This window comes from Patiria miniata, unplaced genomic scaffold, assembly GCF_015706575.1.
Source record: "Patiria miniata isolate m_02_andy unplaced genomic scaffold, ASM1570657v1 HiC_scaffold_29, whole genome shotgun sequence".
Lineage (NCBI taxonomy): Eukaryota > Metazoa > Echinodermata > Asteroidea > Valvatida > Asterinidae > Patiria > Patiria miniata.
The window spans coordinates 12,862,732-12,878,710 of record NW_024037068.1 but is presented as its reverse complement, the minus strand read 5'-3'; the positions used below and the strand labels follow the sequence as shown (position 1 = coordinate 12,878,710).

General features: G+C 40.0%; 2 protein-coding genes across 9 annotated transcripts in view; one reads left to right on the top strand and one right to left on the bottom strand.

The window, feature by feature from the left end:
• The window catches only part of LOC119736150 (neural cell adhesion molecule 1-like), a 47,519-nt gene extending 43,880 nt beyond the window's left edge, over nt 1-3,639 (bottom strand). For all 7 annotated transcript variants that reach the window (XM_038210164.1, XM_038210166.1, XM_038210167.1 and 4 more), the window contains exon 1: nt 3,462-3,639. In XM_038210164.1, the coding sequence (XP_038066092.1) occupies nt 3,462-3,513 (52 nt within the window). In that variant the 5' untranslated portion in view covers nt 3,514-3,639. The remainder of the gene's footprint in view (nt 1-3,461) is intronic.
• Nucleotides 3,640-6,980: 3,341 nt separating this feature from the next.
• LOC119735628 (unhealthy ribosome biogenesis protein 2 homolog) overlaps nt 6,981-15,979 on the top strand; it is a 44,473-nt gene continuing 35,474 nt past the window's right edge. For both annotated transcript variants that reach the window (XM_038209413.1, XM_038209412.1), the window contains exons 1-6: nt 6,981-7,019; nt 8,002-8,152; nt 9,946-10,072; nt 11,712-11,831; nt 13,675-13,821; nt 15,622-15,767. In XM_038209413.1, coding sequence (XP_038065341.1) covers nt 7,001-7,019; nt 8,002-8,152; nt 9,946-10,072; nt 11,712-11,831; nt 13,675-13,821; nt 15,622-15,767 — 710 coding nt within the window. In that variant the 5' untranslated portion in view covers nt 6,981-7,000. The remainder of the gene's footprint in view (nt 7,020-8,001; nt 8,153-9,945; nt 10,073-11,711; nt 11,832-13,674; nt 13,822-15,621; nt 15,768-15,979) is intronic.

Sequence of the window (15,979 nt, the reverse complement as noted above, 5' to 3'; positions counted from 1 at the left end):
AAGCCAGTTTTTTTTCCAACGCTGGTCGGCCGACCAGCGTTGGAAATTGATACGAAAATAGCACTTTTCTTGAAAAGGAAAGTATACCAGGTGCCATGATTTTACAGGATGCTTTAGACTGTCATTCACTAACAGTCCAGCAAGGTATTTCAAAATAATTTGGTAGTTTTATTTTTTAACCCTTACCCTACTTGACCCTCCAACGCATGCCAATTGTGCCTCAAGAAAATCTCCTATGTTTTTTGCATGGCCCTCCAATATCTGCCATGTCATTTCAAGGGTAACTGGACAGGCACTCCAATACATGCCACAGAGAACAATGAGAGTCCTCTGATAACAAAGTGAGTGCCCCCAGCTGGTCAGTATCAGGCACCCTCCAGGGCCTCCAACTCCTGCCAATTGGAGCCTTCACTGCTACATCAAAGTATCCTCCAATAAACTGCAGCTGGAGGGCATTGGCATAACCAACTGACATGCAGTAAACTACCCTCAGAGAGTAAGGGTTAATGTTTGCAAATGTTGTATTTTCCCTTTAAGTCAAATTTTGAACCTGTTCCCTTGAGGTTTGACTTTTCAAGATCTTTCCAAATTGCTCTAACATTTTTAAAATTTAACGGTTCACAAGGGAAGCCAAGAAAACAAAGAATCAGCTGATTTCAGGATTTGCCATGTTTGCTGCAGGCCTACATGTATACAGAAAATTGAGAAAAAGAAATAGCAAAACCTTCAATTACAGGTATAAATTTGTAACAATGTAAGACAAACAAAATAAAAGTACAGTGTGTGTCTTAAGTAACACCACCTGCACAATTGCCGATTTCAAAACTTTTTCTGGAAAGCAAGACAACAAGAATGCTCTCCACGGGAACGCAGCAGACGAAAATTGAACTCACTTGCAGGGCCTGAAAGCGGTGTGGTACCCTCATACATCGCGCGCGCAGATTTTTTTGATGTTATCACGTGATGCATAAATTTACATAAATAGCAAAACAAAATGGAAGACGCCGTTGGAACTGGCGTATTTTTACGGACAAGCCACCGAAATCGTCAAGATTTTTCACTTATTTTTTTGGTGGTCTGTTTCAACTCAAGTCGATCATTAGGCTTCGTAAATGACTGCTGAATGTATGAGGTATGTAAATGAACTCTGGGGTGGGATATTAGAGGTGAAAATGAACAATTTTTGGGAGGCCTTTTTTTTAGGGTCTCTTGCTACCACATTCTAACGAGTAACGAACAGGTTATTCCTCCAGCGCTAGTATAGTCGTGTTCCCTGACGTGGCGCACTTCGAAGCTTACCCGACTTTCCTCGTGTAGTGTTGCCAAACCTCTTTGTTGATAAACCTCAAATTCATGCAGTGAAATACTGGTACTTTTACCTTTTTAATGCTTGCTATTTAACCTCTGTGAACAATTTCGGTTTCATAAAATTTTATCCGAAATACAAAAACGGTCGCGTCCGGAAATTGGGTGTTCCCTAACGTGGCGCACTTGAATAAATCTCAGAAAATTCCAAATTAACATTTAAGAATTTCTGTAAACTTGATAAATTCTGATAAATCATTTTTATCTTTACTTACATACCCAGCCAGATGTTTGTCAGAAAATTATTTTCTTATTTTTCGGGGCATTTTCAAAGGGTTCACTTTGCACTTGAAAATAAAATCGGAAAATCACGCCAAAATAATTTTTTCTTTTAACTTTTAACGGGTAAATAAACTCGCGATTTATGAACGGGAGATCTTTAGATCTTGATGAAATTTCACTTTCTGTAGCCTAAAATTTCAGTAAAAACTTTTGCTCTAGCTAGGCGAGTACTAGCCCCATAAATGTGGCCTATTTACTGGACTGCGTCCGTAAACATAGGCCACACATCCACATGTACAAAAAACGTTTCGACTTTGCCAAATTTTGATTTTCACATTAAGGCTTAGTTTGTAGGTATTTTTTGCTCTTGAAGCATACTCACCCTTTTTATAGGCTAATCAGAAAGTGCTGCTTTTTTCAGATGTATATTTTTCGTGAAATTTCCAGATTCATTTTTACACGTTTGCGTATCAAAATTTCAACATGAAATTTCACAAAAATTAGACATCTGAAAAAGGCAGCACTTTCTGACTAGCCTATAAAGTGGGTGAGTATGCTTCTAAAGCAAAAAAATCCTACAAACTAAGCCTAAATGTGAAAATCAAAATTTGGCAAAGTCGACACGATTTTTGCACATCTGCATGTGGACGTGTGGCCTATGTTTACGGAGGCAGTCCAGTAAATAGGCCACATTTATGGGGCTAGGCGAGTACAGGCGAAAAATCAAAGTGCGCCACGTTAGGGGCCGCGCCACGTTACTTAGGGTACATCAACAAGTGAATGAATATGACGAGCATGTCACTCAGCTGGAGTTACTCAAGCTACCATGGCTACGGCTAGACCCGTGAACGTGGCGTTGTATACAACGCCACGTTCTTGTTTCATTTCTAACCTGGCGAAATCGATCCGACATACGTAATTCCGTATGGGTGTTGAGTACTCACCTAGAAATCTAAATTTGCCCGTCCGATTGTTTCGGCTGTGTAATTTCGACGAAATTTGCCCATCAGTAAAGACCCATACGATCGTGTAGAAATTAGATTTTAACCTGACCCTGACAAATAACCCCGGACGCGTCTGAGTCGCTTGGACAGATTGACGGCTGTTTCATGTCGCAACCCCGAAAAAAAAAAACCCGCAGACGATTGGCTGCTTGGCTCATCTCGTGTACAGTACATGTACGTGTGTGCACACACAAGCGGGCGCACGTGCGACCGCGTGCGGTACGGTGCGGTGAGAGAGGAAAGGACTTGAAACTTGTCTAAAACGATGTCTGTTTTAGCTGCGACAGTAAACAGCCGTCGAATCATACAAAAATAAAACGCAATGCGCATGCGTCAGTTGGGAGAAAATGGCAGCTAGCAGTAGCGGACGGACTTCATTAACCGGGGCCAGAATTTTCCTCAATTTTCGTCAAATGCAAGTTTTGACATACAAATAGAATTCAAGACAGCTTCATATGTGAGTACTTATTACATGGGCAAAATAGCGTCCAGTGTGTGTAACGGAGGGAGTCAGAGGGACACGTTCGCCAGGTTCGAAATGACATAAGAACGTGGCGTAGTTTACAACAAGCCACGTTCACGGGTCTAGGCTACGGCTAGATCATGACCATTAACATGATTAAGCCAAGGCTATATTCATGATATTATGGGGCAATGCTGACGTCAAGGTACAACATGCAATCCCTGGAAATTCTGTAGGGAAAAAAATTAGCTCTGAAAGATTTTGTGACATCTGTCCGGAAACTGGACCCCGTGTGGCACACACCACAACACAATGCTTAAGGCCGCCATGTTGTGTTGACGGAACTGAAAAAAAAATTGAACAGATAATTTCACATGTTTATCACAGTATAAACAACCACAATTTACCTGAAAATCCAACAGCATATGCAAGTAGGAGTACTAATTTCCACGGAAACATAATTTTCGAATCATGTGTCACATCAAAAGGTGATCAAAACGGAACGAAACTTGCACATTCCTCCTCAGAAAAAATAGCGCACAAAAATAAACGACTTCTTTAATTTACATGCCAAATGCATTATGTCATTTTGACCTTTAGACTTGTCATTTAAATTTGTCACGGAACTACTTTACTTTTGGAGGGGTAAAATGAATAAACATGAGCAGCGATGAATATTTTCAATACTGTTTAAATCAAGCATTTCTAAAGACAGAGTTATTGTGTTCATTTAAAAAAAAAATTGCATTTGCTTAACATTGGGGTTGAGTAACCAAGAATTTCTTTCTTTAATATGAGAACATGTCAACTTTTTTTTTTAGAATGCATCCCCAACATTTTGTTTTCAATCTAAAACGGGCGATCAAAGGCGCATTTTGTCTAAAGTAGCCTACTATTCAAAAGTATATAAACAAATAAAATAAAAGTAAAATAAATTTTTAAAAACCTCAAAACTTCATATTTGGGGGTCATTCAAAATTTTCAATGTTGGTAAATTTCGAATTTTTTTTCGAAATTGTGGGTGGGTGGATCAAGGTAAATAATTGAAAATAAAAATTCACTTTCATAGAAAAAAGCCAAAAAAGTGAGAACTTGTGACATGCCGGTGTAGCGTGAATTTAGGTTTTATGAAATACAGACTCATTGGTAGTATTGCGCATGCTCATGCATAGATAATTAGGAGAGGGACCGGTCACGTGAGAGGGTTCAACCAATAAAAGGGAAAAAGAGTCTGAATTTTATACCAGTCCGATTTTCATATGACACCGGAACTATATGCGCCAGCATTCCGACGCGTGTTTCTTGTTAACTCCTTCTCTTCCCCATTTATTTAGGCCAAAACAAAAAGTCTCCAGTTTCTGGTTTGGAGCTTGCCCAAAAAGTGGTGCGGCGACGGGGCTTTTTTTTTTTATACCTGTTTTTTTTTTTTTTTGCTTCAAATGTCAGCTGATGACTGCAAATGGTGCCCGACTAAACTTCAAATATATGGGAGTCCAGAGAGGCCACATAAAGCTTATTCTCGATCATAACCTCATATAAAACACGTTCAAATTGTGCAGCAGCAGGATTCCAGTCAAACCAGTGAGTTTGGCGGTTTTGAGACATAATTTTTTATTGAAAAAAAAAACGTTTTCATTTTGCCGACGCGAATGGCTACGGCGACGCGCGCGCATACCAGAAACCGGAGACTTTTTTTGTTGGCCTTACGGTTAAAGACCAGAAAATATATGTCTATAGACCCAATGATAAATGCTCCCACTTCAGAAATTCAGGGAAAATACTCACAACTCTCTGAAGTGTTCAAGAGGTACATCAAATTAAAGCTTATTTCACCATCTTTCATTTTCTGTTCAATTTTCTGGGGGTTAACCAATGACTTTTGGGAGAAAATTCCATCCAATTATGATCACCCCTAAAAGCAGTCCTGATATACAAAAACGAAGCCCCGATCGCCATTTTCAAAATAGACGCAAACGCTCCATTGCAAAATAGAGCCATTTTAGGGCCTAGTTTCATCCACATTTCACAGAAATACGAGCTCGCAGTCCTCTGCACGGCTTCCAACCTTCTTTGTTTCAAAATGCTTTAATGCTGAAGAATTTGAAGGTCATGTATATTTGTGATTTGACCAGCGTAGGCAATTTCGGACCTACTTACTGGCATGCACCCTCACGTTGGTGACCAGTAATTGTGAAGCGCGCCCTCTTTTGGAAGAAATTGATGTTGGTAAAATGTACGGGAGTGTCCTTATACACACTGTGGTTTTTGTTTTTGTTGTATTAATTTTGTTCTTCAACGGTTTCCGTCAAATTTTCAATGGATTGTGTCGTATATCACGACCAAGTATTGGACGCAATTTTAAGTCAACAAGTGAACTAGGTTCACTCCCTGGACCAATTGTGACCAGTGCTTGTTTACTGTCAGACGGGTAAACGCGCATTGTGCTTTTACTTTGTTTACTTTGGAAAATGGATATCGAGGTAAAATTTTCTCACAGGAGGGAGTTCAAGCGCTCCTCCAAAACAAATCTTTAAAAAAAATAACTGAACGGTGAAGAGTTATCCTCAATCCCTCCGAACAGCTTTTCCACACTTTCTTGATATACACTTTCTTATTATGCATTTTCGAAATTCAAAAACCCTCATTTCCTTTTTCCCGCTGTGTATATGAGATCAATGGTGGTGACCAGTATTTGTGTAGCGCGCCCTCTTTTGGAAGAAATTGATGTTGGTACTACGGTGGTGCCCTTGTTTTTGTTGTATTAATCTTGTTCTTCAACGGTTTCTCTGTCGAATTCCAAATGGATTGTGTCGTATATTACGCGCAATTATTGGACACAATTTCAATTCAATGCAATGTGTTTTTCTTGAGTTATCGTCTCCACAAAGTGTGTGTTTTTTTTTTGCTCACTTGTGACCAGTATTTGTGAAGTGCGCCCTCTCTTGGAGGAAATTGAGGTTGGTAAAATGTACGGGAGTGTCCTTACACACTGTAGTTTTTGTTTTTGTTGTATTAATTTTGTTCTTCAACGGTTTCCGTCGAATTTTCAATGGATCGTGTCGTATATCACAACTAATCATTGGACGCAATTTCAATTCAATGCAATGTGTTTTTCTTGAGTTATCGTCTCCACAAAGTGCGTTTTCTTTTTTGCTCACCTGTGACCAGTATTTGTGAAGCGCGCCCTCTTTGGGATGAAATTGATGTTGGTAAAATGTACGGGAGTGTCCTTTACTACACACTAGATTTTGTTTTTGTTGTATCAATTTTGTTCTTCAACGGTTTCTATCGAATTTCAAATTTATTGTGTCGTACATCACAACCAATTACTGGATGCAATTTCAATGTGTTTTTCTTGAATTATCGTCTCCACAACGAGTGCTTTATTGTTTGTTCAATTCAAAGTGATTTGAATTTGAATTGAATTTTTCGCGATTAGTACACTGTATTTCTTTGAATCATATTAAACTTATTCTTCAAGGGTTTTCGTCGATTTTCCAAAGTTTTGTGTCCTTTATCCCGAACAAATATTGGACTAAATTTCAATTCACAGTGCAATGTGTTTTTCTTGAGTTATCGTCTCCATGTGTTTTATTGCATTGCTTACAGGTTTTTACAAGCAAATAACATTCAAGGGTCACTAAATAAACGAATGCCAGCATTTTATACATAGATTTTTATTGCAGATAGTCAGCCATCTCAGATTAAGGCACTATTTTCCTTGTGCGCATTGATATTAATCTTTAAAACATCAACCAGCAACCTCGTCCCCGGTGCTTACTTTATTTCCAACCGCGTTTCCAATAGTAAAGCAGGTGGTGGTGGGCGCGTACTGCTCGACAACCTGGGAACGAGGTTGATCAACCAGAACTATGCGCGCGCCATGTAGATGTATGTGACCTCTTGAATATTCATATAGACTTAGGTCAAATATCAGTTCAAGAACATGGCGATCCCGTATGCAGGTTTGTATTTCACACGTGGGTTTATTTTTTGGGGTGATTTTTTTTTTCTGAAGTAGGTTCACATTTCAATTAATATGTCTGCAATAGGGTATTAATGAAGTTGTCCCTAAAATTCGACAGAAATTCCCCAGCAAAAGCACGATCACATCAAATGCCGGCCGGCGATCATTGTATGCCCAGTTTCCGGACAATAATAATATTGTACATAATAATTGGGTCCTACTAAACTACGTCAACAAGCGTCAATAAACGTCAACAACCATCAACAAGCGTCAACGGTCGTCAACATGCAAGCATCAACAAATTTTGTATTTGCTTTTGAACATTAAAAGTATCTTTATATGGTAGAAAAAAAGCAGTAAAGGACATCTTCTACATAAAAATGTAGGCCTGGTTCTGCGGCTGCGCATCAATTAAACTCAAAATTATTTAAAAACTTGTTTTATGAACGTGAAATGTACGACGAGTTTGTCGATTTGTGTTGGCCGCCATCTTGTTTGGACGGGGCTGAACACTGCACGCAGTTCTTCAAGTTCATATAGGCCTGTCATCTTAATGAAGGTCAGTCATTGCAAAAATTATGGTAAGACATCTATCTGGGGAATGTCAGACAAGTCGACCGTTGAGACAACTCGACCGTTGAGACAAGTCGACCGTTGAGACAAGTCGACCGTTGAGACAACTCGACTCGGGACAACTCGACCATTGAGACAGCTTGACTTAATGGAAATACAAGTGAAGCGGAAAAAGTTGCAAAAATCTGAGGCAGGACCGGTCCCGGGCGCGGCGCGGGCATACTCAATTTCATCCATTTCTGAAAATTACAGCAAAAGCAAATGATGTATATTCCCTTTAAGAGTCCATCAGCCATCTTGGAAAAATTCGACGTCGAGATAAGAAAACAACATTGCCCGCCTCCTTTTTTCAAAAAGCCCTGCTGAGCATTAGAACTGTTGTGTTTTGCTCCTCTAAAATCTTCCAGGAGTTCATCGGAAATTGAAAGATGCGGACACGCCGTGGGAGAAGAAGGTGGGCCTTGCCCGCTTTGCCTGGGTCTCGCCCAGGTGCTTCCTGCCCAATAAAGAACAGGTGCTGATGGATTGGGCAGCCAACTCGCTGGCCAACGCACACAAGTAGGTGAACTTGTGACAAGCTATTCAAATGCACTGTGTTAATTAAAGATCATTGTTCGTCCCCTGTTGCTTATGACTTGACTTGTGATTGGACTTGTGATTTGACTTGTGATTTGACTTGTGATTTGACTTGTGATTTGACTTGTGACCTGACTTGCGATTTGGCTTGTCACCTGACTTGTGAATGAACTTGTAATCTGACTTGTGAATTGACTTGTGACGTGTCTTGTGATTTGACTTGCGATTTGACTTGTGACCTACTTATGAATTGACTTGTGATTTGACTTGTGATTTGAATTGTGACCTGACTTGTGATTTGACTTGTAACGTATCTTGTGACTTGACTTGTGATTTGACTTGTGAATTGACTTGTGACGTGTCTTGTGACTTGACTTGTGATTTGACTTGTGACGTGTCTTGTGATTTGACTTGCGATTTGACTTGTAACCTACTTATGATTTGACTTGTGATTTGATTTGTGATTTGACTTGTGACCTGACTTGTGACTTGACTTACGATTTGACTTGTGACCTACCTATGATTTGACTTGTGACTTGCTTTGTGATTTGACTTGTGACCTGCCTTGTGACCTGACTTGTGATTTGACTTGTGACGTGTCTTGTGATTTGACTTGCGATTTGACTTGCGATTTGACTTCTGACCTACTTACATGTATGATTTGACTTGTGACGTGTCTTGTGACTTTACTTACGATTTGACTTCTGACCTACTTAATACTTATGATTTGACTTGTGACTTGCTTTGTGATTTGACTTGTGACCTGCCTTGTGACCTGACTTGTGACCTGCCTTGTGACCTGACTTGTGATTTGACTTGTGCTTTGATTTTTCATTCGACTTGTGACTTGCTTTGTGATTTGACTTGTGATTTGACTTATGACTTTGACTTGTGATTGACGTTCTTTTTGAGACATGTTCCAACTGTTAATGAACATGGACACTGGTTTACCTGAACAATTTAGCCACGAAAGGAAGATCATAGTTAAAAGTCATGTGTTACATGTTTATGTTACAAAAACAAAAGTGCGACATATCAACAACAAAATTATAACATTATGAATAATCATTTAATGTTGACATTTAATTCTGGTTCTTTTGTTAATTAAGTTACATACTGTACCTTCTGCGAATAACATTTTGTATGTTTATATTAAAGGGAAAATACAACATTTGCAAACATCAAAAATAAAACTACCAAATCATTTTGAAATACCTTGCTGGACTGTTTAATCGTGAATGACAGTGTAAAGCATCCTGTAAAATCATGGCACCTGGTATACTGTCATTTTCAAGAAAAGTGGTATTTTTGTATCAATTTCCAACGCTGATCGGCCGATCAACGTTGGAAAAAAACTGGGTTTTTTTTTTCAAATACTGGCCCCAATTGACCATCGCACTTGTTTGCAATCGATTACAAACCTATGAACGGGTACGAGCCAGCTAGACTGGTTCCCTGACCTTACAATTCCCCAATGTATGTAAACTGCTCTGTTTCTTCTTATATTCTTATATGGAGTCAGGGAACCAGACTACAGGAAAATGATTGTTTTTCTTGGTTTTTATAGCATTTTCGAACCCAAAACCTCAAAAAAGTCAGTGTAACTATATTTCCAACCCCCCAATTCCATCCATTTCTGAAAATTACAGCAAAAGCAAATGATGTATATTCCCTTTAATCTTTGTTATGAAACTGTCGTACTGTCATTGAGGATGTCAATGTGAAAATACATGTCAAAGAAGTGAATTAATTTATTGGCGTTATCTCGTACCCAGGCTCAGCGTTCCTGACCTCGCTGTTCCCAGACTCTGGCAGTTTCTCCTGGATGCTCTACGGAGTCAAAGACTGAAGACTATGGGCAGTCGTGCCGAGGCCTTGTCGCTTAGGCTAAGTTTGTTCCCTGTAAGTGAGGCATGGTAAAGGGAGTTTTATGTGGAGAAAATGTCAAGGTTTTACCATATACTGTTTGATGAGTTTCATTCTAAAAAGGTCTAAATCGTTAAGCAGTCCTTTGTCATTTTGTTTGTGGGGTTTGATTTTGTTGAATATTAACGTTGGTTCTAAAGTGTTTGCCAGAGTTTACATAAAAAGTTCTGAGTAATTCTCATATTAACCCTTCGGGCATGCAACTTTTCCTCGGATCAGCTGATTTCCTCTTTTTTTACTTCCCATGTGTGCCATTGAAAATAGAAAAACACTGTACAAAGTCTTGGAAAGATCTGAGTTTCCTCTTTTTTGTGTGACTTCCCAGTTGCATGCCTGACCCTTACCCTCCAGGGTATTTTGGCTAGAAACCCAGCCAAATGCAGCAACACGCAACACTTGCCTAACTGACAAGCCTGCTCAGTGTAGCAAGATCTATCGGGTCAAAAGTCGCAAGGCCAAACTGCCTCAGAGTCTGTGGTCCCCAAACGCAGCAGGATACAACTGTGGCATTGTTGAATGGGACTAGCTCTCATTGTCTCAGAAGCGGCCGTTCCTGCACTGGTGTTGTTAGCTGACTGCATGAAAGTGCACCAGACTTTTCCACCTGATGCACTGTGTTGCGTCTGGCAGGGTTAGGGTTAGTAGGCTACGTACATCTACATTTAGCATGGTGATATTTCAGTTACAGTTACAGTGAATAAAATCTCATTCCTTCCGAGCAGATCACAAGGTGACTGCTGTGCAAAATGTGTGCAGGGTTCGACCTTCGAAACAGACTCTTAACTAGCCCGCGGGCACTTTCACTAGCCGCATTTTTTTTTCTTTTATAGAGTGTCTCATAAACAACAATGTGCTGCATGTAAAACGTGTATCCTGAGACAATGTTGTCAGTGGTTTTAATAAACAGATTTAGCATTTAGCTAGCAGGCTACCGCTAAAATCGAACCCTGTGTGTGTGTTCCAATGTCCGTCTGGTCCTCCAACTTTGTCAGTTTGTCTCTGCAACTGTTGAGGGGGTACCACTGATCTCTATATAAAGACTGGATAGCTAATAAAGAGCCGCACAATGAATTAATTTGACGCCATATTGGTGAGACTGGCTGGTGATCTACGAAGGACAAGTTGCCGTCTTTATAGACAGCATAATTTCTTTTGTAACGCCGTGGTTCACTTGACTTAAGTTTTGGCCACCGCCACTGACCAACTGACCAAGGTTTACTTCAATTTTTCTAACGTTGTGGTTACTTTTATAATGCCGCAAATCACTTTTTCGGCATTTTTGAAATAATAATCACTACGGAAATGTGACCCTTTTAGAACATCATAATATGTGTACGTGACCAAAATGCGCGTCAACTGTTGATACAACGCGCGCGTATTTACGCGTAGAACGTTCGTATTATACGCGGCCATCTTCGTGAGACCGGGGGCGAATTGGTCAATATGCAAAGTCTACTGTGTGAATGTTGTATGCATATCCGCTATCCAGTCTTTATATAGAGATCAGTAGGGGGTACCTGTGCAGAGTACATAGCCTAATAGATTTCTTAATATGAAGCAGAGCCTGACTTTTAATTAACAAACACAAATGTATTGATTGAAATATCTGTCTCAGGTGATTCTGAAGTCCCTCTGCATTGGAACTGCCAACGTTGAGCTGGTCATTGGATGCTGCCACTCTCTTCTTGAGTACCCATCCTTGGGTAGTATCATCACTGGTACATTGGACCACCAGGTACGTAGGTACAGGTAGTCAATGCATTGACCCTAACTTATCTGCCCAATTCCAACCCCGGGTTTAATTTGGTTCTGATTGATTCTAAGAATATACATCCATTGACTTGTTAGATCTTTGCACAGGTGTGCAATATTGGCACAATTGCAGAATACCCCGCCACTCGATCTATCCACCTCGTAGCCAGCTACGAGGTCAGGGTTGGTTGACCTCAATAAACATTCTCAGCGCTACTTGTATGTACTATGCGTCATGCTCCATTGCACTCCCACTTCGTAACTGCATAGCCGCCAACAGGGTAGTTGGTTTGGACTTGGAATTTTTTCAGCAACTCCCATTCCTTTTGTGTTGCTTCGTTTTCAAGCATATTCAAGGGGACTCCCACTCCATATCCGCGTAGCCACCAACAGGGTGGTTGGTTTGGACTTAGAATATTTTTCAGCAACTCCCATTCCTTTTGTGTTGCTTCGTTCTCAAATAATGGACCCCCACTCAGTATCCGCGTAGCTGGCATGGACTTGAATTGTTTCTTTTCCAGTGATTCCAACCTCGTAGCCAGAGAAGTTAGGGGTGTATTTCCGAGTGGCAGGGTATTCTGCAATTACTCCCAATATTGGGACAAAAATTATGGTGCACTTGCAAAACATAGACTGTTACACAATCTATTTGGATTGACCTGAGTTGCTCTCAAAACTGTTTGATTCATAGTTGGCTTAGTTGCTCAGTGTGGTAAATAATAGTAGAAAAAAATAATAATAATATGTATTTATAAAGCGCACGTATCCACCAGTATTGGTGCTCAAGGCGCTACATCATTATTACCCTGTTCATTGGGCCAGTGAAACTTTCCCAAGACAATCTCAGCTCCCTGGGGAGTATACGGCGCGATGCTGCCAATTGGGCAGAAAGCAGCTCAAATCAGTCACCATCTCTGCCCTCACAGATACCCATTTACTCCTGGATGGGGAGAAGCAATGAGCGTCTTGCCCAAGCCAAGGGAACACAGTACACACCCTACCCCAGGCTGCAAAATTACCCGCAGACCACAGATTCATTACAATTTCAGTACTTTTGAGCATCCAGCTTTAGTAATTTGGGAAATTTTCACTGGAAATTGAAATTTGAACAGAAAGGGCAACTTGGCACTTCTAGTGCCTTAATTTCTAGCTCCCCACTTTTGCCTCTCGTGGGCTCAGTTGCCAATCGCCACTATCCCACTTCTGCCTCTAGAGGGCTCAGTTTTGGGTTGCAGACAAGTAAATCGACACAGGAAATAACACATGTCAATGGAAAGATGCTGCAGCCGCTTCCATAGGCACGTGCATGTTTTCCAACTACAGCCAAATAATTCGGACTGGGCCTTGCTCCTAGAGGGCACAGTTGCCAATCAGGACCTTCAAATTTTGCCTCTAGAGGGCTCAGTTGCCAATAGCCACTTTCCCATTTTCGCCTCTAGAGGGCTCACTTGCCGATCGCTGATAGCCTACCATTTCATAGGTCTGCATAGCCAGTTGGACCTTGTCATCGTTGAATTCTCGGCTCTTAGCGAAGGCTCTGTCGATCCTCTTCAGTGCTTCGACTCGTTCCTCTGGGGCCCAGGTCTTGACGCAATTTATGTACGAACCTGTCTCCTTGTTGATATCACGAGACAAATCTACAAGAAAAGAAAAAAAAACAATTGATGATTTTTGATATTTTAAACTGGTCTAAACTCAAGACCACGAGGCAACGGCACAATGTCCAGGTTGGATTCCTTACAGTTCTCTGCCGTGTACAAGGAAAACAAAGTGTGTGACTGTGCTGAGTGGCTCTTATTTCCCCACCTTTTTCCTATTTTCGACAGGTGCAGTTTCTGTCTACCGTGGTCTGTCTGTTGACTGACTTCCTGAGGACCCGCTGCGGCAGGACTCCCGTCCTGTTAAATTCTCTGGTCCAGAGGGCCTTTGCCAGTTTCGCCTCACTGCAGAGACAGCAGCCCAACCCTAGAAAGGTACCTGCGATTGTAATTAGAATTTTTGAAAATTGAAACCCTTTAATTTGTGAATGTTTAAAGGCAATATACAACATTTGCAAACACCAAAAAACTACCAAATTATTATGATATACATGTACCTATTTGGACTGTTAGTGAATGACAGTCTAAAGCATCCTGTAAAATCATGGCACCTGGTGTGCAGTCATTTTCAAGAAAAATTGTATTTTTTGTATCAATTTCCAAAAATGGCTTTTTTTTCAAATACTGCCCCAAATTTACCATATTTAGTTAGTTCACATTTTGTTTGCAATCGATTACACACCTATGAACGGGTACAGGCCAGCTAGACTGGTTCCCTGACCTTACAAATTACAGTTCCCCGACTTCTATAAATTGCTGTGTTTCATATTGCGTGGGGTCAGTGAACCACACTACAGGATCATGATTGTTTTTCTTGGTTTTCCAGCATCTATGAACGCAAAACTTCAAACAAGTCAGTGTAACAATATTTCTTATGAAATAACCCCCCCCCCCCACCCAAATCCATCCATTTCTGAAATTACAGCAAAAGCAAATGTTGTATATTCCCTTTAAACATTTGAACAGGATGGTTGCAAGTAGTATTAAAAACAAACTGAAGAGTTGCATCGTCCATGCTTTTGAACAAATTCAATTTTTGTCTCTTAATAAATTTTCAACTTGCATTTTGTATTCCAAACCCCAAAACTACCATTTAAAGGGAAAATACAACATTTGCAAACATCAAAAAATAAAACTACCAAATCATGTTGAAATACCTTGCTGGACTGTTAGTGAATGACAGTGTAAAGCATCCTGTAAAATCATGGCACCTGGTATACTGTCATTTTCAAGAAAAGTGGTATTTTCGTATCAATTTCCAACAATGGTCGGCCGATCAACGTTGGAAAAAACTCGCTTATTTCAAATGCTGGTCCCAGTTAACCATTTTAGTTTGTTGTTTGCGATCGATTACACACCTCTGAACGGGTAAAAGCCAGCTAGACTGGTTCCCTGACCTTACAATTTCCCAACGTCTACAAATTGCTCCGTTTCAGTTTAAATGGAGTCAGGGAACCAGACACAGAAAAATGATTGTTTTTCTTGGTTTTTATAGCATCTACGAACCCAAAACGTCAAAAAAGTCAGTGTAACAGTATTTGCTATATATTACCAACCCCCCAAATTCATCCGTTTCTGAAAATTACAGCAAAAGCAAATGATGTATATTCCCTTTAATTAAAAAAAAAAAATGTTTGCTTCTGCACCTCTAGAAAAAAAAAAGATTTTATTTTTTCCACAACAAAAGCTGCCTAATGAGCAAACTGATTCAGGGTCCATACACTGTGGATACTGATTGTGGGGTAGGAACCAGCCTACCTCGCAAGAACGAAATTATTGTCGGCCGTAAGTTATTCAAAATTTGTAAAGGAAACAATTCAGTAACTAAACATGGGCGGATCTTTGGGGTCAGTGTCACTTTCAAAAGTGAAACGCCTTTGTATTGCTACAAAAGTAGCGATTTAGAAAAGGAATCTATTTTTCAGGATGAAAAATGGTGCACGGGGAATACGTCTTTAAAAGGTTATTGCAAGAACATTAAAAAAGATCACCAACAAATAAATGTCAACATCTGTTAATAAATGTAGGCGTATGCTTCTGCCTCAACACAACAAGGTTTTTGTTGTCTTTTTGTTTATTCTTTTATCAGTTTGGATGAAACAAAACAAGACATTGCTTTCTGTTTTTCTTTTCTCGGCGACTTTTTGATACTATTTTTCTTTCAAAATCAAATAGGTGTTCACGATTGTCTACGAGAAACTACTGGGGCCATTATTGGCACTGCATCACACTATCTCTGATCTGAATGAAGTAATGGACGAGTCTTTCAGTGACACACTCAAATGTATTCAGGATTTAATAGCAAGTGGACTCTTCAACAGGTAAGTTTGCCTTCAACTTTTTACTCGGCCTACAGTGTAAGAATTCAGTATCCTGACACTACTGTTATTTTTGTCAGCATGTGTATTTCAGTGCTGATTTAGAATGTTGAAAAAGAAAAACTTTCATTTTGGATTTACGGTACAACTTTTCAAATTTTGAATGTAAAAAAAAACCAAAGCTGTCATTTTTTCAGCATGTGTATTTAAGTGCT